General features: G+C 42.4%; 1 protein-coding gene across 4 annotated transcripts in view; it reads left to right on the top strand.

The window, feature by feature from the left end:
* The window catches only part of RUBCN (rubicon autophagy regulator), a 222,708-nt gene that overhangs the window by 107,526 nt on the left and 91,836 nt on the right, over nucleotides 1–23,346 (top strand). For all 4 annotated transcript variants that reach the window (XM_053710291.1, XM_053710290.1, XM_053710289.1 and 1 more), the window contains one exon: nucleotides 16,815–16,869. In XM_053710291.1, the coding sequence (XP_053566266.1) occupies nucleotides 16,815–16,869 (55 nt within the window). The remainder of the gene's footprint in view (nucleotides 1–16,814; nucleotides 16,870–23,346) is intronic.

Raw genomic sequence — 23,346 nt, 5'->3', positions numbered from 1 at the left:
CATTCCTTTCAAGGGGAAAACGCTGTTTGGCCCTGACTTGAAAGAGATTATCTCGGATATCACTGGGGGTAAGGGCCACGCCCTTCCTCAGGATCGGCCTTTCAAGGCGAAAAATAGACCCAATTTTCGTCCCTTTCGTAAAAACGGACCAGCCCAAAGTGCTACGTCCTCTAAGCAAGAGGGTAATACTTCTCAAGCCAAGCCAGCTTGGAGACCAATGCAAGGCTGGAACAAGGGAAAGCAGGCCAAGAAGCCTGCCACTGCTACCAAGACAGCATGAAATATTGGCCCCCGATCCGGGACCGGATCTGGTGGGGGGCAGACTCTCTCTCTTCGCTCAGGCTTGGGCAAGAGATGTTCTGGATCCTTGGGCGCTAGAAATAGTCTCCCAGGGTTATCTTCTGGAATTCAAGGGACTTCCCCCAAGGGGGAGGTTCCACAGGTCTCAGTTGTCTTCAGACCACATAAAAAGACAGGCGTTCTTACATTGTGTAGAAGACCTGTTAAAAATGGGAGTGATTCATCCTGTTCCACTAAGAGAACAAGGGATGGGGTTCTACTCCAATCTGTTCATAGTTCCCAAAAAAGAGGGAACGTTCAGACCAATCTTAGATCTCAAGATCTTAAACAAGTTTCTCAAGGTTCCATCTTTCAAGATGGAAACCATTCGAACTATTCTTCCTTCCATCCAGGAGGGTCAATTCATGACCACGGTGGATTTAAAGGATGCGTATCTACATATTCCTATCCACAAGGAACATCATCGGTTCCTAAGGTTTGCATTCCTGGACAAACATTACCAGTTCGTGGCGCTTCCTTTCGGATTAGCCACTGCTCCAAGGATTTTCACAAAGGTACTAGGCTCCCTTCTAGCGGTGCTAAGACCAAGGGGCATTGCAGTAGTACCTTACCTGGACGACATTCTGATTCAAGCGTCGTCCCTTCCTCAAGCAAAGGCTCACACGGACATTGTCCTGGCCTTTCTCAGATCTCACGGCTGGAAAGTGAACGTGGAAAAGAGTTCTCTATCCCCGTCAACAAGGGTTCCCTTCTTGGGAACAATTATAGACTCTTTAGAAATGAGGATCTTTCTAACAGAGGCCAGAAAAACAAAACTTCTAGACTCTTGTCGGATACTTCATTCCGTTCCTCTTCCTTCCATAGCTCAGTGCATGGAAGTGATCGGGTTGATGGTAGCGGCGATGGACATAGTTCCTTTTGCGCGCATTCATCTAAGACCATTACAACTGTGCATGCTCAGTCAGTGGAATGGGGACTATACAGACTTGTCTCCGAAGATACAAGTAAATCAGAGGACCAGAGACTCACTCCGTTGGTGGCTGTCCCTGGACAATCTGTCTCAAGGGATGACGTTCCGCAGACCAGAGTGGGTCATTGTCACGACCGACGCCAGTCTGATGGGCTGGGGCGCGGTCTGGGGATCCCTGAAAGCTCAGGGTCTTTGGTCTCGGGAAGAATCTCTTCTACCGATAAATATTCTGGAACTGAGAGCGATATTCAATGCTCTCAAGGCCTGGCCTCGGCTAGCGAGGACCAAGTTCATACGGTTTCAATCAGACAACATGACAACTGTTGCGTACATCAACCATCAGGGGGGAACAAGGAGTTCCCTAGCGATGGAAGAAGTGACCAAAATCATTCTATGGGCGGAGTCTCACTCCTGCCACCTGTCTGCTATCCACATCCCAGGAGTGGAAAATTGGGAAGCGGATTTTCTGAGTCGTCAGACATTGCATCCGGGGGAGTGGGAACTCCATCCGGAAATCTTTGCCCAAGTCACTCACCTGTGGGGCATTCCAGACATGGATCTGATGGCCTCTCGTCAGAACTTCAAAGTTCCTTGCTACGGGGCCAGATCCAGGGATCCCAAGGCGGCTCTAGTGGATGCACTAGTAGCACCTTGGACCTTCAAACTAGCTTATGTGTTCCCGCCATTTCCTCTCATCCCCAGGCTGGTAGCCAGGATCAATCAGGAGAGGGCGTCGGTGATCTTGATAGCTCCTGCGTGGCCACGCAGGACTTGGTATGCAGATCTGGTGAATATGTCATCGGCTCCACCTTGGAAGCTACCTTTGAGACGAGACCTTCTTGTTCAGGGTCCGTTCGAACATCCGAATCTGGTTTCACTCCAGCTGACTGCTTGGAGATTGAACGCTTGATTTTATCGAAGCGAGGATTCTCAGATTCTGTTATCGATACTCTTGTTCAGGCCAGAAAGCCTGTAACTAGAAAGATTTACCACAAAATTTGGAAAAAATATATCTGTTGGTGTGAATCTAAAGGATTCCCTTGGGACAAGGTTAAGATTCCTAGGATTCTATCCTTCCTTCAAGAAGGATTGGAAAAAGGATTATCTGCTAGTTCCCTGAAGGGACAGATTTCTGCCTTGTCGGTATTACTTCACAAAAAGCTGGCAGTTGTGCCAGATGTTCAAGCCTTTGTTCAGGCTCTGGTTAGAATCAAGCCTGTTTACAAACCTTTGACTCCTCCTTGGAGTCTCAATTTAGTTCTTTCAGTTCTTCAGGGGGTTCCGTTTGAACCCTTACATTCCGTTGATATTAAGTTATTATCTTGGAAAGTTTTGTTTTTAGTTGCGATTTCTTCTGCTAGAAGAGTCTCAGAATTATCTGCTCTGCAGTGTTCTCCTCCTTATCTGGTGTTCCATGCAGATAAGGTGGTTTTACGTACTAAACCTGGTTTTCTTCCAAAAGTTGTTTCTAACAAAAACATTAACCAGGAGATTATCGTACCTTCTCTGTGTCCAAAACCAGTTTCAAAGAAGGAACGTTTGTTGCACAATTTGGATGTTGTTCGCGCTCTAAAATTCTATTTAGATGCTACAAAGGATTTTAGACAAACATCTTCCTTGTTTGTTGTTTATTCAGGTAAAAGGAGAGGTCAAAAAGCAACTTCTACCTCTCTCTCTTTTTGGATTAAAAGCATCATCAGATTGGCTTACGAGACTGCCGGACGGCAGCCTCCCGAAAGAATCACAGCTCATTCCACTAGGGCTGTGGCTTCCACATGGGCCTTCAAGAACGAGGCTTCTGTTGATCAGATATGTAGGGCAGCGACTTGGTCTTCACTGCACACTTTTACCAAATTTTACAAGTTTGATACTTTTGCTTCTTCTGAGGCTATTTTTGGGAGAAAGGTTTTGCAAGCCGTGGTGCCTTCCATTTAGGTGACCTGATTTGCTCCCTCCCTTCATCCGTGTCCTAAAGCTTTGGTATTGGTTCCCACAAGTAAGGATGACGCCGTGGACCGGACACACCTATGTTGGAGAAAACAGAATTTATGTTTACCTGATAAATTTCTTTCTCCAACGGTGTGTCCGGTCCACGGCCCGCCCTGGTTTTTTAATCAGGTCTGATAATTTATTTTCTTTAACTACAGTCACCACGGTACCATATGGTTTCTCCTATGCAAATATTCCTCCTTAACGTCGGTCGAATGACTGGGGTAGGCGGAGCCTAGGAGGGATCATGTGACCAGCTTTGCTGGGCTCTTTGCCATTTCCTGTTGGGGAAGAGAATATCCCACAAGTAAGGATGACGCCGTGGACCGGACACACCGTTGGAGAAAGAAATTTATCAGGTAAACATAAATTCTGTTTTTCGCCCCAAACGAAAATATATTTTTAAAAAACGACTAGGTTCAATTATTTTAACTCATATAAGGCAGCAAATTGTGACATTCAGATGAGCCCATAATATTTAAGCACTGCTTCTTGCAAATGACTGAAAGTTTATTACACATTTTATGAAATTCTCTGAAGGGAGTAACTCAGAAAATGTCTAACAATGTTCATTTTGTTTTGTATGCACAATATGCTTGCAGCCACCAACAGCTTTCCTGCTTTTCATGTACATTTTTAAAGGGATTTCTTTCCTAAGATATGGTGAGTCCACGGCATCATCTTTAATTACTGTTGGGAATATCACTCCTGGCCAGCAGGAGGAGGCAAAGAGCACCACAGCAAAGCTGTTGAGTATCACTTCCCTTCCCACAACCCCCAGTGCTTTGATCTTTCCTCTCAAGATTGGGTCTAGCCTTACTCCACGTCAGTCTCTTCAGTAGGGCAGTGGTTGCTTTTAAGCAGTTAGGAACTTGTAAAGTGTGCTTTGCTGCGTTTTCCTAACATGTTGCTGCCCTGGTATAGTAAGCCTGAGTAGGTTTATTCTGTCTTTCTTTTTTTCACAGGTCTTTGTGAGGAGTGGCTTCCTCTCATACTTTGTGAGTCGTCTGACTGCCGGATGGCTAGAATGCAGGTAAGTTTCTTCTGGGGCTAGAAGGTTGGCACTGAAGGGGTTAAGGTCCCTCTGCTTTTTAGGTGGGACAAATCCTTTATGGATGATTGAGGCAGTGGGCAGGCACATTAATGCATGAGACTTGGAGACTTAGGGGTTAACCTCCTTGACAGCAAGGAAGGGGTTAACTATTATGGGGCTCAGATCTAAACTTCCAGTATTTTAGAACTTTTTATTATGTGAAAGTTAAGAGTTTTCTGTACAGGACCTTTGTATTTTGGCAGCCCCTTTAAGTTCCTCAGTTGTCTGAAGATTGACTATGTCAGGGGACCGTTAGAGCGCGAATTACACCATATCTATGGGGCTGCGTAGATGTGCTTGTGTCATTCTGAGCACACATTTGTGGTTAACGCTTTAAATACTCCAGCTTAGCTTTATAGAAGCGCTTCAGGAGGCTTCATGAGGGTGCCAGTGTACTGTTTGGAAATTTCTGCTTGTGAAAGTTAAGACTTTTTCTATGGTTCTGCAGGAGTCCCTCATAATAGAGGAACGTTAGTCGACGGAATGAAGCTCTATTCCGTGCCAATTTTTGGCCAAGCCTTTTTAGAGGTGACTGAGCATGTATTTTTAACTCTGCCTCGTTCTCCGCATGAGAACGGAACAGAGTTGTTGTTCTGTCTGCCTCGAATAGTTAAAGCATACTGATGTGATTTGTCCTATTCTAGGTCATTTTTCTGTGATCTTAGATAAAGAATGGGATTTTCTTCTGTTAAGTGTGATCAGTCCACGGGTCATCATTACTTGTGGGATATTATCTGCTCCCCTACAGGAAGTGCAAGAGGATTCACCCAGCAGAGTTGCTATATAGCTCCTCCCCTCTACGTCACCTCCAGTCATTCTCTTGCACCCAGCAACTAGATAGGTCGTGTGAGAGGACTATGGTGATTATACTTAGTTTTATATCTTCAATCAAAAGTTTGTTATTTTAAAATAACACCAGAGTGTGTTATTACCTCTCTGGCAGAGTTTGAGGAAGAATCTACCAGAGTTTTGCTATGATTTTAGCCGGAGTAGTTAAGATCATATTGCTGTTCTCGGCCATCTGAGGAGTGAGGTAAACTTCAGATCAGGGGACAGCGGGCAGATGAATCTGCATAGAGGTATGTAGCAGTTTTTATTTTCTGACAATGGAATTGATGAGAAAATCCTGCCATACCGATATAATGTCATGTATGTATACTTTACACTTCAGTATTCTGGGAGAATGGTAATTCACTAGAATTACACTGTAAGAAAGACATAAAGCTGTTTAATAACTAGAGATTATGTTTAACGTTTTTGCTGGAATGTAAAATCGTTTTCATTTACTGAGGTACTGAGTGAATAAATGTTTGGGCACTATTTTTCCACTTGGCAGTTGCTTAAATCTGTTTTTTTCTGTCAGTTTCTGTTCTCCCTCACTGCTGTGTGTGTGGGGGAGGGGCGCTTTTACTATGCATCAAATATTTCAGTCAGCACAGCAGAGCTGTGAGAATTATAGTTTGACTGAGATAAAAACGTTTATTCTGTAATTTGTTTCCTGCTTTCAGAAATTGTTATCTTTGCTAATGGGATTAAACCTTTGCTAAAGTTGGGTTGTTTAATTGCTGAGGGGAACAATCCTTTGCTAAAACTGTATATTCTGACAAAGATTGATGCTATAACTTAATTATTTTAACTGTTATAATTTTTTTCTGTGCTTCTTAAAGGCACAGTTCGTTTTCATATTATTTGTAAATTACTTTGAAAAGTATTTTCAAGTTGCTGTTTATTTGCTAGTGTGTTAAACATGTCTGATTCAGAGGAATATCTCTGTGCTATATGTGTTAATGCCAAAGTGGAGCCCAATAGAAATTTATGTACTAAATGTATTGATGCTACTTTAAAAAACAGTCAATCTGTACAAATTGAACATATTTCACCAAACAACGAGGGGAGAGTTATGCCGACTAACTCGCCTCACGTGTCAGTACCTGCATCTCCCGCTCAGGAGGTGCGTGATATTGTAGCGCCGAGTACATCTGGGCGGCCATTACAAATCACATTACAAGATATGGCTACTGTTATGACTGAAGTTTTGGCTAAACTACCAGAACTAAGAGGTAAACGTGATCACTCTGGGGTGAGAACAGAGTGCGCTGATAATGCAAGGGCCATGTCTGATACTGCGTCACAGTTTGCAGAACGTGAAGACGGAGAGCTTCATTCTGTGGGTGACGGTTCTGATCCAAATAAACTGGACTCAGACATTTCAGATTTTAAATTTAAGCTTGAGAACCTCCGTGTGTTACTAGGGGAGGTATTAGCGGCTCTGAATGATTGTAACACAGTTGCAATCCCAGAGAAAATGTGTAGGTTGGATAAATATTTTGCGGTACCGACGAGTACTGACGTTTTTCCTATACCTAAGAGACTTACTGACATTGTTACTAAGGAGTGGGATAGACCCGGTGTGCCTTTCTCACCCCCTCCTATATTCAGAAAGATGTTTCCAATAGACGCCGCCACACGGGACTTATGGCAAATGGTCCCTAAGGTGGAGGGAGCAGTTTCTACTTTAGCTAAGCGTACCACTATCCCAGTGGAGGATAGCTGTGCTTTTTCAGATCCAATGGATAAAAAATTAGAGGGTTACCTTAAGAAAATGTTTGTTCAACAAGGGTTTATATTGCAACCTCTTGCATGTATTGCGCCTGTCACGGCTGCAGCAGCATTTTGGTTTGAGTCTCTGGAAGAGACACTTCAATCATCCACACTAGATGACATCACACACAAACTTAAATTCCTTAAGTTAGCTAATTCATTTATTTCAGATGCCGTAGTACATTTAACTAAACTTGCGGCTAAAAATTCAGGATTCGCCATTCAGGCACGCAGAGCTCTGTGGCTGAAATCCTGGTCAGCTGATGTTACGTCTAAATCTAAATTGCTTAATATTCCTTTCAAAGGGCAGACCTTATTCGGGCCCGGCTTGAAAGAGATTATTGCTGACATTACAGGAGGTAAAGGTCATGCCCTGCCTCAGGACAAGGCCAAAGCCAAGGCTAGACAGTCCAATTTTCGTTCCTTTCGTAATTTCAAAGCAGGAGCAGCATCAACTTCCTCTGCACCAAAACAGGAAGGAGCTGTTGCTCGCTACAGACAAGGCTGGAAACCTAACCAGTCCTGGAACAGGGGCAAACAGGCCAGAAAACCTGCTGCTGCCCCTAAGACAGCATGAATTGAGGGCCCCCGATCCGGGACCGGATCTAGTGGGGGGCAGACTTTCCCTCTTCGCCCAGGCTTGGGCAAGAGATGTTCAGGATCCCTGGGCGTTAGAGATCATATCTCAGGGATACCTTCTGGACTTCAAATCCTCTCCCCCAAGAGGGAGATTTCATCTGTCAAGGTTGTCAACAAACCTAACAAAGAAGGAAGCGTTTCTACGCTGCGTACAAGATCTTTTATTAATGGGAGTGATCCATCCAGTTCCGCGGTTGGAACAAGGACAAGGGTTTTACTCAAATCTGTTTGTAGTTCCCAAAAAAGAGGGAACCTTCAGGCCAATCTTGGATTTAAAGATCCTAAACAAATTCCTAAGAGTTCCATCGTTCAAGATGGAAACTATTCGAACAATTTTGCCCATGATCCAAGAGGGTCAGTACATGACCACAGTGGATTTAAAGGATGCTTACCTTCACATACCGATTCACAAAAGCCATTACCGGTATCTAAGGTTTGCCTTTTTAGACAGGCATTACCAGTTTGTAGCTCTTCCATTCGGACTGGCTACGGCTCCAAGAATCTTCACAAAGGTTCTGGGCACTCTTCTGGCGGTACTAAGACCGCAAGGAATTTCAGTAGCTCCGTACTTAGACGACATACTGATACAAGCTTCAAGCCTTCAAACTGCCAAATCTCATACAGAGATAGTACTGGCATTTCTAAGGTCGCATGGATGGAAAGTGAACGAAGAGAAAAGTTCTCTCTTTCCACTCACAAGAGTTCCCTTCCTGGGGACTCCGATAGATTCTGTAGAAATGAAGATTTACCTGACAGAGGACAGGTTAACAAAACTTCAAAGTGCATGCCGTGTCCTTCATTCTATTCAACACCCGTCAGTAGCTCAATGCATGGAGGTAATCGGACTAATGGTAGCAGCAATGGACATAGTTCCTTTTGCACGCCTACATCTCAGACCACTGCAACTGTGCATGCTAAGTCAGTGGAATGGGGATTACTCAGATTTGTCCCCCACTCTAAATCTGAATCAAGAGACCAGAAATTCTCTTCTATGGTGGCTTTATCGGCCACATCTGTCCAGGGGAATGCCATTCAGCAGGCCAGACTGGTCAATTGTAACAACAGACGCCAGCCTACTAGGTTGGGGCGCTGTCTGGAATTCTCTGAAGGCTCAGGGACTATGGAATCAGGAGGAGAGTCTTCTTCCAATAAACATTCTGGAATTGAGAGCAGTCCTCAATGCTCTTCTGGCTTGGCCCCAGTTAACAACTCGGGGGTTCATCAGGTTCCAGTCGGACAACATCACGACTGTAGCTTATATCAACCATCAGGGAGGGACAAGAAGCTCCCTAGCAATGATGGAAGTATCGAAGATAATTCGCTGGGCAGAGTCTCACTCTTGCCACCTGTCTGCAATCCACATCCCGGGAGTGGAGAACTGGGAGGCGGATTTCTTAAGTCGTCAGACTTTTCATCCGGGGGAGTGGGAACTTCATCCAGAGGTCTTTGCCCAAATACTTCGACGTTGGGGCAAAACAGAGATAGATCTCATGGCGTCTCGACAGAACGCCAAGCTTCTGCGCTACGGGTCCAGATCCAGGGATCCGGGAGCGGTCCTGATAGATGCCTTGACAGCACCATGGACCTTCAGGATGGCTTATGTGTTTCCACCTTTCCCGATGCTTCCTCGATTGATTGCCAGAATCAAACAGGAGAAAGCATCAGTGATTCTAATAGCGCCTGCATGGCCACGCAGGACTTGGTATACAGATCTGGTGGACATGTCATTCTGTCCACCTTGGTCGTTACCTCTGAAACAGGACCTTCTGATTCAGGGTCCTTTCAAACATCAAAATCTAACTTCTCTGAAGCTGACTGCTTGGAAATTGAACGCTTGATCTTATCAAAGCGTGGTTTTTCTGAGTCAGTTATTGATACCTTAATACAGGCTAGGAAGCCTGTTACCAGAAAGATTTACCATAAAATATGGCGTAAATACCTATATTGGTGCGAATCCAAAGGTTACTCTTGGAGTAAGGTTAGGATTCCTAGGATATTGTCTTTTCTACAAGAAGGTTTAGAAAAGGGGTTATCCGCTAGTTCCTTAAAGGGACAGATCTCAGCTCTGTCCATTCTGTTACACAAGCGTCTGTCAGAAGTTCCAGACATTCAGGCTTTTTGTCAGGCTTTGGCCAGGATTAAACCTGTGTTTAAAGCTGTGGCTCCACCATGGAGTTTAAACCTTGTTCTTAACGTTTTACAGGGTGTTCCGTTTGAACCCCTTCATTCCATTGTTATAAAGTTGTTATCTTGGAAAGTTCTATTTTTAATGGCTATTTCCTCGGCTCGAAGAGTCTCTGAGTTATCAGCCTTACATTGTGATTCTCCTTATTTGATTTTTCACTCGGATAAGGTAGTTCTGCGTACTAAACCTGGGTTCTTACCTAAGGTAGTCACTAACAGGAATATCAATCAGGAGATTGTTGTTCCATCCTTGTGCCCAAATCCTTCTTCGAGGAAGGAACGTCTTTTGCACAATCTGGATGTAGTTCGTGCCCTTAAATTTTATTTACAGGCAACTAAAGATTTTCGACAAACGTCTTCCCTGTTTGTCGTTTACTCTGGTCAGAGGAGAGGTCAAAAAGCTTCTGCTACCTCTCTCTCTTTTTGGCTTCGTAGCATAATTCGTTTAGCTTATGAGACTGCTGGACAGCAGCCTCCTGAAAGAATTACAGCTCATTCCACTAGAGCTGTGGCTTCCACTTGGGCCTTTAAGAATGAGGCCTCTGTTGAACAGATTTGCAAGGCTGCAACTTGGTCTTCGCTTCATACTTTTTCCAAATTTTACAAATTTAACACTTTTGCTTCCTCGGAGGCTATTTTTGGGAGAAAGGTTCTTCAGGCAGTGGTTCCTTCTGTATAAAGAGCCTGCCTATCCCTCCCGTCATCCGTGTACTTTTGCTTTGGTATTGGTATCCCACAAGTAATGATGACCCGTGGACTGATCACACTTAACAGAAGAAAACATAATTTATGCTTACCTGATAAATTCCTTTCTTCTGTAGTGTGATCAGTCCACGGCCCGCCCTGTTTTTTAAGGCAGGTAAATATTTTTTAAATTATACTCCAGTCACCACTACACCCTTGGCTTCTCCTTTCTCGTTGGTCCTTGGTCGAATGACTGGAGGTGACGTAGAGGGGAGGAGCTATATAGCAACTCTGCTGGGTGAATCCTCTTGCACTTCCTGTAGGGGAGCAGATAATATCCCACAAGTAATGATGACCCGTGGACTGATCACACTACAGAAGAAAGGAATTTATCAGGTAAGCATAAATTATGTTTTTCTCTTCCTTGCCTTAGCGGCAATGAGATTTGTTTGCAGTATGCTTATATGCTAGTACTTATTTCTAATGTTTTGTTTTTGATTAAAAAATTTTGTTTATTTCGTTGTCCTTTAAATGTTCAAGTTTAGTGGTTTCTGAGTTATCAGGAAATATGCAAGAGCCTAATTTCTTAATTACGGGGCTTATGTTTCTGATCAGTGCTCTGCTGCTAGGATCACATACTTGATCAAATACTTGTTGGATTGAGGAACATATTGTTTTTATTAAGCTCATCTGTTCCTTTTAATTAGAATGTATTTTTTTTTTTTATCAAGTTATTATTTTCTGGAGTTTTTGACTCTAAGAATAAGTTTCGACAGTTTAAGATGTCTGTTTCTGTTCCACCTTGTTAGCTAAGCTATTGATTGTACAGATCAATCTGAGCCTTATGTCTCCCAGGATGATGCTGTTCAGGCAATTCCACAGCTCTCTCCTTTTATGTCCCAAGCCTTTTTGGTGTCACATGCAGTGCGCTGCAGTTCCTCTAAATCTTCTGGAGGAGTATGTTTGCTTTCAGATTTTGCAGCTCAGGTATCCTCTGCGATATCTGCAGCTTTGCCTTTTTTCCTTACCTTAAGGAAATATGCAAGAGGATATGTTTTATTTCGGATTGTAAGGTTTCTGCTCCACATTCTACTACGCAGGTTGCTCTCTCTTCTGAGTTGGTGAGGAGATTTCCCCGGTAGTTTTCTGAGGGTGAATATTCAGATTTGGACAGTTTAATTCCTTCATCTGATGCTGAAGTCATATCCTTCAGATGTATGTTTGATCGTCTTGTGTATTGTTAAAGGAGGTTTTGGCTACTTGGACGACATTGATTCCCTTGTCGTTGTCAACCTTTTAAAGTTTGGTGAACTTTATCATTTCAATGATGTTCCTTCCTATGAGGAAGTGTTTCTTGACGTACCTTGGATATTTTCACAGGAATAGAAGAAGCTAGGGATACCTTTCTCCCTGTCTCCCGTCCTTTAAAGGATTTTCCTGTCGCTGACTCCATTGTAATGCATGGTGCCCTGAGTAGAATGGAGCTTTTCTACTATGGCTCTGAGAACTTCAGTTCCTATAAAGGTAGCTGCTCCCTTACTGATCCATGGATAAGAAGCTGGAGGTTTTATTTTTTATTTAGAGCAATGCCTTGTCTTATTAGACTTGCTGTGCTAGCCCGCCGGGCATTGTGGCTGACATTTTGGTCAGCTTAGAAGCCTTCCTGTAACTTAGGGGTACAATCTAGGTTTATAGTTCTGCAGTTGCAGTTTCACTATTTATGTTTCCTCCAAATCCACGCTTCTGGTGTTTCCTTTTCATGGATGAGACCTTGTTTGGACTTGGTCTGGCAGAATTATCCTCTAACTTTATGGGTAAAAAAAGGGTTTTTCTACCACACGTTTAGAGAGTAAGACTAAAGGAAAGTCTTCCTTTTCCCCCCTTTATGCAGTGTCAGTCATGTCTTTTGGAGTCCAATCTAAGTTTTCCTCCCAAGGGCAGATTTTCCTACTGAGTATCTGCAATCCAGGTATGATGAAAGACTTTTCTTGAATTGGGTTCAGGACTTTTCTCTCTGGGAGTGATAGTTTCAGTCTCACTCTGGGAAAGGGATCCATTCTCTTTTGGTTCAAGAGGGCCTGTTTAGAACGAACATAGACCTGAAGGATGCATATTTATTGTTCCCATGATCGGGATCTTCTCAAGTTGCTGAGTTTCATCCTCCTAGAAGGACTTTTAAGTCCTGGGGTAGTGCAAGGGTGCTTTTCTGGACAATACAGGTGTCATCCTTCCTTTGAGCAAACTCTTTCAAGAGATATTGTACAATCTACTTTCCCATTGGTGGGAAATGAATCTAGAGGTGAGTTCCCTTGTTCCATCTTCAAGGGTGATTGTTTGGGGACCTTAATAGATTCTCTATCTTGGAGAAGATTTCTAACAAAGGTCAGATATTCAAGGATTTTCCCCTCTCTGCAGTCTTATGTCCGACCAACAGCAAGCTCTTGTGGTCCGGTAGATAGAGCCATCTTACAACCAGAGGTTGGGAGTTTGGATCTAGCTGCTGTTGATTTTACCTTCACTTTTCAGTGACTTATGGTAGGAGGGAATTGGTATGGCGGCTCCATGAACATTGTTATTTTCATAAAATGGAGATCATTCGGATCTATCTCAGAGGATAGATCTAGATCAGTCAACAAGAGACTTTCTCCCGTAGTGGTTTTCAGGAGTATCTCTCAGGGCGTGTGCTTCTGGAGACATTCCTGGGTGATGTGACCACGGACGCCAACCTGCTGGGCTGGGAAGCAGTCTGGTACTTGTAGATGCAGGGATTAGGGACTCGGAGTGTCTGCTCTCCTCCTTAACATCTTGGAGTTGAAAGCGATTTTTAATACTCTGATGGATTGGTCTCAGTCGTCTTTGGCTGGTTCCAGTCAGACAATATCACCTCAATGGCTTTTATTATTCACCAGGGAGGAACTCTGAGTTCCTTAGGCATGTGGAGGGTGACTGGGATTGTTCATTGGGCAGAAGCTCACTATTGCTGTCTGTCATGAACTGACAGTTATTTCATCCCGGGGAGTGGGAACTCTTTCTGGAGGTGTTCTTCAGCTTAACCCTCAAATGGGGGATGCCAGAGTTGGATCTGATGGCGTCTCGGCTAAATTCCGAGCTTCCAAGGTACGGTTCTAGGTCAAGGGATCCTCTGGCCACTCTGATAGATGCTCTGGCGGTCCTTTGGGATTTCAGGCTGGTTTACCTGTTTCATCCATTTGCTCTCCTTCCACGAGTTCTAGCTCGTATCACACAGTAGGAAGTGTCAGTGATTCTATAGCCCCTGCGTGGCCTCGTTGTGCAATCTTTTTGTCAGGCCCTGGTCAGTATCAGGCCTGGGTTTAAGTTGGTTACTCCTTCTTGGAGTCTAAACCTGGTTCTTAAAGTTTTGCAGCGGCTCCGTTTGAGCCAATGCATTCCATAGATATAAGTGTTATCTTGGTAGGTTTTGTTTCTTGTTGCTATCTCTTCTGCTTGGAGAGTATCGGAACTCTCAGCTCTGCAGTGTGATTTTCCTTATCTTATCTTTTTATGATGATAAAGGTGGTGTTTCATACTAATTAAGGTTTCTTTCCTAAAGTTGTTTCGGACAGGAATATTAATCCGGAAATTGTTGTTCCTTCTCTATGTCCTAATCCTTCTCATAGGAACGTTTGTTACACAACCTGGATGTTGTGCATACTCTGAAATTCTACTTACAGGCGACTAAGGTTTTTCGCCAGTCTTCTGCCTTGTTTGTTTGTTTCTCTGGGAAACACGAGGCTCAAAAAGCTACAGCTACTTCTCTTTCTCTCTGACTGAGAAGTATAATTCATTTGACTTATGAGGCTGCTGGACAGCAGCTTCCTGAGAGAATTACAGCTCATTCCACGAGGGCTGTTTCCTCTTCTTGGGCTTTCAAAAATGAAACTTCTGTGGATCAGATTTGCATGACTGCAACTTGGTCTTCTCTGCATATTTGTTCCAAATTTTACTAATTCAATACTTTTGCCTCGGCTGAGGTTTCTTTTGGGAGATAGGTTCTTCAAGCGGTGGTGCCTTCTGTTTAGGTTTCCTGTCTTGTCCCTCCATAATCATCTGTGTCCTCTAGCTTGGATATTGATTCCCAACAGTAATTGAAGATGATGCCTTGGACTCACCATATCTTAGGAAAGAAAGCAAAATTTATGCTTACCTGATAAATTTCTTTCATTCCGGATGTGGTGAGTCCACGGTCCGCCCTTTTTTTTTTTAGACAGTTTTCTTACCAAAACCTCAGTCACTTCTACACCTTATGTTACTCCTTTTTTCTCCATTTACCTTTGGTCGAATGACTGGGGGTTGAGGGAAGGGATACTTAACAGCTTTGCTGTGGTGCTCTTTGCCTCCTCCTGCTGGCCAGGAGTGATATTACCAACAGTAATTAAAGATGATTCTGTGGACTCGCCATATCCGGAAAGAAAGAAATTGATCAGGTAAGCATAAATTTAGTTTTTTCTAAATTTCACATCGCTATTTGTCCATTGGGAAAAAATGTTTTAATTGTTTGCAATCTACTTTTTTTGTTGTTGCTTGTTTTAAAACTGATTTGGACTTATGTGAGCTCTTCATAATCTGTTTTACATTAAAGGGAATTAAAACCTAAACAAAATTCTTTCATTAATTAAGACAGAACATACAATTTTAAACAACTTTCCAATTTATTGCTATTATCAAATTGTCTGCAGCACAATATGACAGCAGTTTTGCAACAATGTTATACATTAGCAAGAGCACTAGAAGGCAACACTATTTCCTGTCGTATAGATCCCCAGACATGTGCAAGCGACCTACAAAAAATAACATGATAATGAAAGAAAAAATGTGGGTTTCATGTCTCCATTTAAAGGGACAATCCAGCCAAAATTTGAAACCACATGGGAGCATTTCGGTATTGTATAGAAGTATTTTTGTCATATACATGTATTAGCAAAAATGCTTCTAATAAAAGCTATAGCTGCTTTAAAAGTGTATTTAAGTATGCAACGTGCACCAGCATTTTAAACCCAGCACTTGCTCAGAGAGCCTAAGGTGCTTTTACCATCTGGTAATTACTTAATTTGTTAATTGTTGACAAGATAAACACCCCACTGATGATCCAAGCAGCTGCATTATTTAAAATGTGGGTGCAGTGACAATATCTAGCTATGCTTCACATGCACGTGCAGAAACAAATGTTAACACTAAAACAGTGATAACTTTCACTAGAAGCATTTTTGCCAATACATGTATATTGCAAATATGGTTCTATTCAAATATGTAATTAATCTATGTGCAATTAAGGCAATTTATAGTGTTTTTTTTTTTTTTTTTTTACATTTGCCATTCTTATATGCAGTGCAATGTGGGTAATGTATGTGTGTTGTGCTAATCAGGTTTATAATATACAGTGTTTGCTTTATTGTCCAGTCTTTAATTCTGTTCTGACTGTGGCTGTGCAGCTTTTGTTTTATTTCTTGATGGCAGAAGGTAGCCAATTAAACACATGACTGCTACTTCCTAACCTCTTCACCACCTCAGAGTTGGTGGCACAAAATCACCCTGGACTTTGGGTATTGACAAGCCCTGCACTTGTGCAATTGATTGTGAGAACATGGTAGTATGCCTTGAGTGGCCTATTTCCCACTATTTTATTAGAATACTAGTTTCCTTCCCGACCTGAATACTAATGTTACATAATATTTTTTTTTAGGGGTTAATGATTGGATATGTAATAAAATTTGAGTTATGCTCTTTATATACAACATAATGAGTAAAAATCTTTTTTTTAAGTGATTGTTCCTTCACTCGCTCCTCGAACTTCATTTAGCTAAGCGCTGACGAACCACGCTTCTTCCAATTATGCGTGCCCCACAAGCTGGATGCCACGTGGGGCACGCAACAATTAGAATAAGCCGGATTTGTCATCGCTCAGCTAAATAAAGTACGAGGTGTAAGCAGAGGAACAGCGCAATGTTTACCATCACTAAATGGAAAATATTTTACAAATAAAGGGTCTTAAAAAAAAATGTCATCAATCAAAGTGCCCCTTTTTTGAAGGCTAATTGTTTATACTGTTCAGTACACTAAGAAACTTTACAATCACTTTAAGCACTATAAAGAACACATTTTTACTCATTATGTTGTATATAAAGAACATAACTCATATATACTGTCCAGTACACTAAGAAACGTAACAATCACTTTAATGTCCCCAGGGCATGTAGATTGCGTTTTTTACAAGGTAATGCAGTGTTCCAGCCCCTGTGTATGTATTTTCCTTAAGTGAGGCTTAGAATGTTACACTTTGAAAAAGTAAACAATTGTCTTATGTATATTTTTTAAATGTATTCTGTCACTGTTTAGATGCAGACATTAAGAAGACATTGGGCAACCGCTCTGTGCAAAGTTCTGAATCCATGTAAGTGCAATTGGTAAATGTGTGTCCATTTCAGTGCTTGGAAATACCAGATAATACCTAGATAATGGGCCTTGCTCCTAGTGAAATGTTCTTTTGGTGAAGGGGTGGACCTTACATCTGCACCTATTCTTAATGTGGTGAAAGCTGGTGCAACAGTGCATGCCACTTCTCTGATTAGAGTTGTTTTTCCCTCCCTTCACGTCCATGCACACAGTTCTGAGAGATGCACAATGTAATTTGTAACGGTACCTGCGACCACAAGACTGAGAGGTGAAGGGCTAGGTGAAGTATTTGAATCTTACAATCGCCTCTATTTTCATATGTAGTTTTTTTTCTGTTATTATTATTATACTTTATTTATGAAGCGCCAACATATTCCGCAGCGCTGTCCATGGATACAATTCATTTATATAAAACAATACAAGACTTGTAAGAGACAGGACAAAATTTACAAACACATACAGGAGGGATTGAGGGCCCTATTCCCGTGGGAACTTACAATCTGTTAGAGTAAATCTGCGGGGGAAAACGTTTAGAAAATGTGAGACCTGGCAGAGAACTTTTAGCTACGTCCATGGGATGCCCCTGTTCAGCCCACAAGCAGAGGCAGGGAAACTTATTGTACAATAAGGAAAACTATATGCTGTGACTTTCGTATTAGATGTATGCATTTCACAGGGTTTTTTCATATGCAGTGTAGTTTTATTGAGATGTTTACTGTATGCATTGCAAAATATTATTTCCTGGAATCCAAAAGTGGCAACACCCACCTTATTGCTAATTTAGTATTTAAATGTCTCAAAACCACAGCAAGATGATGGCAATTTTCTGGTACATAACTCAGCTCCTCCAGTTTGAATTAATCCAGAAAGTCCCCTTGAATTTGTGAGTTTTAATGTTCTGTAATATTGCTCATCACAAATAAGGATGGATCCTGGAGACCAATAGTGGACCTCAGAGCACTCTCTTAGTTTCCAAAACTTCAGAAATTCAAAATGGTGTAATCTCTCAGTGATTTCAGAAAAGGGTTTTGAGGTATCCATAGCTCTAAAAAGGGGGTTATTTTGTTCAAAGGGTTCACAAATCATCACATGTAAGAAATATTTCCTATCCACCAGGAGGAGGCAAAATATCCCCTGCATTGCAGCAACACATAATTTTGTGATATACTTTCATTATTTATTTTGTCTCCTTTTTCATGTAATTTAAATGCACATTTAGAATTTTCAAGGCTATCTTTACCTAACTGCAAACATAATTCACTTTATACCAACATAGTTACTATGGATAGCCTTGTTGTCTGCAGAATCAAACCTAGATGGGCTCTAAATAAAGCGAGCAATAGTTTGGCTATTGAAAAAAAATTGCAACAAAGTGTTTGTTTGTTTTAAAATGTTTAGATTTGCTTAATATGTTATTCTTTAGCGAGACAATAGAAATGTCTTGTAATTACAAGATTTACTGTCCCTACACTGCAGGTTAACTTAGCTTGGCCTTCATTGGGTTTTTTGCCCCACAAACCACGGGTCTTATCAGAATGACAGCAAAGAGTTAAGTTTTCTTAGGAAGGCTGGCATATTGCACTGCATTATGGGTAATCAACTCCCCTTCCGCATGAAAAAAATGGTCACATTACCTACTGTGAAGTTGTTCTTTTTGGAGATGGTGAGAACATTCTCTTGCATTTCAGAACATTTTCTGAGGATTAATTTACTAATTCCCATATACTTTCGGAAATGTTAAACGCCTTGGAGATGTATGCATCCAGCAAACCCTCCTAAAGCTGGATAGATTCTTTAAGTCTGTTCCTAAATGGCCTACTACATTTCCCATACCTAAATCAGTGTCTGAACTGGTGTCTGTGGAGTAGAACAAGTAAAAGGTGCCCTTTGTTCCTTCTGGAGGTCTGGGAGACCGTTCCTAAAGTGGAGAGTGCTATCTCCACATAAGCTAGACAGACTACTATTCCCTTAGAGGATGGCACCTCCCTCTGGACTGGACTGGAAATTTGTTGGCTTCCATAGGCACTCCTTTCTTCTGTCAGTGTGGCCTGAGTTGCAGTAGCCATATTCGTTTAGTGTGAGAACCTTTCTAAAGTTGCATCAGGAGAAGGATCATTGGAAGAGTAAAGCTGATTAAGGTTTCTAACAGCTTTATCTGTGACGCAGCAGTGGAAGTAGTTTGCATTAACATGAAAAGTGTTGCTATGGCTGTTTTTGCTAGACCTGTATTATGGCTAAAGTTGTGGCTTATAAAAGCAGACCTCTGTCCTTTCAAGGTAACATCCTTTTTGGACCTGGCCCATTCTATCATATCCTCTCTCATTGAGGATAAAGCACAGGATAAGAAATTCAAGGGTCAAACTGTGGGACATTTTGTTCCTTTCAACACTACCATATCAAAAGTGTCTTCCTCCACCCAAGCTGCAGGATCTCCCAAGATGTCATGGATACTCAATCCCTCTTGGTCTAAGACCAAGCAGGTCAAAAAGTCAACTCACAAAGGTGCTAGCACTACTCTGTGCTAGAGTGTGCTGAAATCTCTGTGTTCAGCTCCCTGAATGTTCAAATCTTAAAGATGCAGACTATATGCACTTTTCTTCCTTTAGTGCAGGACGGTCAGTTTATGGAAACCATAGACTTGAAGGATGCATATCTGCACATAACAATCCACATGAATCACATGAAATTCCTGAGATTTGCTTTTCTATCTGGGTATTATCAGTTTGTGGGTCTACACTTTACTTCGTCACAGCCCACAAAAGTATTCACTAGGTTATTGGAGCTTTGCATTTAGCGGCTCCTTATCTGAACAGTATTCTGGTGCAGGCTCATACACAAAATCACTAGCTATAACAGGTGACCTAGAGGCTGCCAAAAAGTGTATGAACTATAGATTTCACCAGGCTAACCTAGATTTACAATCCAATATCATGAGATACCAATCTCAATAAGGAATTTATTCAAAGTCCTATAGTATAGTCCCCTTTTCCTTCTTAATACAGGGAGAGTCCACAGCTGCATTCCTTACTTGTGGGAAATACTGAACCTGGCCACCAGGAGGAGGCAAAGACACCCCAACCAAAGGCTTAAATACCTCCCCCACTTCCCGCATCCCCCAGTCATTCTTTGCTTTTCGTCACAGGAGGTTGACAGAGAAGTGTCAGAAGATTTCGGAGTAGTTCCTTAGAAGTGGTATTTGCCCTTTGATATGGGACTGGAGTTTTAAGTAGTCTTGTCAGCCTCTCAGTGAGAGCATTGATGAAAGTTAGTCTCGAGATGCAGGGAGAGTTTCTGCAAAACCATCCAGACTCAGATTAACAGCTCCTAAGCAGTCAGCGTTGACGAGTTTCGCTGCCTGCTTTTCTTCACTCAAGTCCATGTCAGAAGCGATGCTACAGTCTGTCACACTTGAATGACCGTGTTTCTTTTCCACGGCATAGATTCCGGTAAGATCGTTTTATTTTTTACACATGTTAATGCTAGAAGACAGGGTCACAGTGGGACTCCTTTATCTTTATGGAATCAAGGGTTAATATCTCCTAAGGGCGATTGTTGAACAATGGGGTGTTAATCATATTAGTTTATGTGATTTATGCTGCTTATATGTATGAGATGTTTTGTGCTTCTAGGCTTATATAGGACGCACAGGTTGCTCCTTTACTTTAAGATCTGCGCAGTTTTATTAAGCTTGGCGCGCTTTTCCTTTAGCAGGGCCGGTCCTGCATTGCGCACCGTGTGTCCAGGAGTTGTCACGGTTTCCATTTCCTATTTATCACCGAGTGATTACGGAGAGGAGCGAGTTTTGACTACACTGTCTGGGTCATAGAAAGTGGTGAGTGCCCCAGCCATTGGGGGTACAGGTGCCGGTTGTTTTTCTTAATTATATAAAAGTTACCTAGTTATGGAGGATTCTGATGTTTTAGAGGATGATCCCACAGGGGGGGGGGGGCACTCCCGTCCTATTTGGGCCCTAAAGTACTTAAGAAAGCTTATCATGTCTCCTCGTTCCGGAATGAGACTATAATGGTCCACTCTACCCTTGGTACGGGAAGAGCAGTGCAGGACGACTTTTGAGGAAGGATATAATGCTTTTCATTCCTCCTCAGGGAACATTCCGGTTCCTAAGGTTAATGTTTCTGGACAGACTCACTTCTGCTTCTAGAACCATTTAGGAGTCCAGGGATTCTTTGGCACTGCCAGACTCCAGATATAGCGGTAACTTCACTTGTCTTGACGATTCCGGCTCATATCGCCTTTGTCTCGTCTGATAGAGACCGCTAGGGTTTTTAATGTCTTCCCCGTTCTTTAGGGATGGTAGAATACTTGACAAGAGTTTTCTGCTGTAGGGCTCCAGGGTAGGTTCCTGGATGTTATTTCTCCAACATTGGTGTGTCCGGTCCACGGGGTCATCCATAACTTGTGGGAATATTCTCTTCCCCAACAGGAAATGGCAAAGAGCACAGCAAAAGCTGTCCATATAATCCCTCCCAGGCTCCGCCCACCCCAGTCATTCTCTTTGCCGCTGAACAAGCAGCATCTCCACGGAGATGGTGAAGAGTATGTGGTGTTTAGTTGTAGTTTTTTATTCTACTATCAAGAGTTTGTTATTTTAAAATAGTGCTGGTATGTACTATTTACTCTGAAACAGAAAAGGATGAAGAGTTCTGTTTGTGAGAGGAGTATGATTTTAGCAGCAGTAACTAAAATCGTTTTCTGTTCCCACATAGGACTGTTGAGATGAGATAACTTCAGTTGGGGGGAACAGTTGGCAGACTTTTCTGCTTAAGGTATGACTAGCCATATTTCTAACAAGACTGTGTAATGCTGGAAGGCTGTCATTTTCCCCTCATGGGGACCGGTAAGCCATTTTCTTAGTCTCAAACAGAATAAAGGGCTTAATATGGGCTATAAAACTGGTAGACACTTTTATGGGCTAGATCGATTGCTTTATTTGGGCATTTTATACAGTTTGATGTTGAAATTCACACTCTATAACCTTGGGGAACGTTTTCTTACGTCAGGCACTGGTTTAGACACCTTCCCAGTCAGGAAGGGCCTTCTCTGTAGTAGGCAGAGCCTCATTTTCGCGCCATTACTGCGCAGTTACTTTTGAGAGCAGTACATGCAGCTGCATGTGTGTGGGTCTGGAAGTAGTTGAAAAGGTTCCTAGAAGGCTTCATTTGGTATTGTATACCCCCCTGGGTTTGGTAAAGTCGCAGCAAAGGCTGGAGCTGGGACTGTAGAGGGGTTAAAACTGTAAACGGCTCCGGTTTCCTCATTTTAAGGGTTAAAGGTCTGAAATTTGGGGTGCAATGCTTTGAATGCTTTAAGACACTGTGGTTAAAATTGAACAATTCCTTCATAGTTTTTCACATATTCAGTAAAAAAGTGTGCCCTGTTTAAAATTTAAAGAGACAGTAACGGTTTTGTTTTAAATCGGTTTTTGTACTTTATTGACAAGTTTAAGCCTGTTTAACATGTCTGTGCCTTCAGATAGACTATGTTCTGTATGTATGGAAGCCAATGTGTCTCCCCCTTCAAATATGTGTGATAATTGTGCCATAGCGTTCAAACAAAGTAAGGACAGTACTGCCACAGATAGTAAATTTGCCCAAGATGATTCATCAGATGAAGGGAGTAGACATAGTTCTACATCATCTCCTTCTGTGTCTACACCAGTTTTCTACTTCTAGCGCGCCAATGCTTGTTACTATGCAACAATTGACGGCAGTAATGGATAACTCCATAGCAAATATTTTATCCAAAATGCCTGCATTTCAGAGAAAGCACGATTGCTCTGTTTTAAACACTGTAGAGCAGGAGGGCGCTGATGATAATTGCTCTGTCATACCCTCACACCAATCTGAAGTGGCCATGAGGGAGGTTTTGTCAGATGGGGAAATTTCTGATTCAGGTAGAATTTCTCAACAGGCAGAACCTGATGTTGTGACATTTAAATTTAGATTAGAGCATCTCCGCGCACTGCTTAAGGAGGTGCTATCTACTCTGGATGATTGTGACAACCTGGTCATTCCAGAAAAACTGTGCAAGATGGACAAGTTCCTAGAGGTTCCGGTGCACCCTGACGCTTTTCCTATACCCAAGCGGGTGGCGGACATAGTGAATAAGGAGTGGGAGAAGCCTGGCATACCTTTTGTCCCCCCTCCTATATTTAAGAAATTATTTCCTATGGTCGACCCCAGAAAGGACTTATGGCAGACAGTCCCTAAGGTCGAGGGGGCAGTTTCTACGCTAGCCAAGCGCACTACTATTCCTATCGAGGATAATTGTGCTTTCAAAGATCCTATGGATAAAAAATTGGAGGGTTTGCTTAAAAAGATTTTTGTACAGCAAGGTTACCTCCTGCAACCTATTTCGTGCATTATTCCTGTCACTACAGCAGCGTGGTTCTGGTTCGAGGAACTAGAAAAGTCGCTCAGTAGAGAGACTCCGTATGAGGAGGTTATGGACAGAA

Source organism: Bombina bombina, chromosome 4 (assembly GCF_027579735.1).
Source record: "Bombina bombina isolate aBomBom1 chromosome 4, aBomBom1.pri, whole genome shotgun sequence".
NCBI lineage: Eukaryota > Metazoa > Chordata > Amphibia > Anura > Bombinatoridae > Bombina > Bombina bombina.
This window is presented reverse-complemented; position numbering and strand designations above follow the sequence as displayed.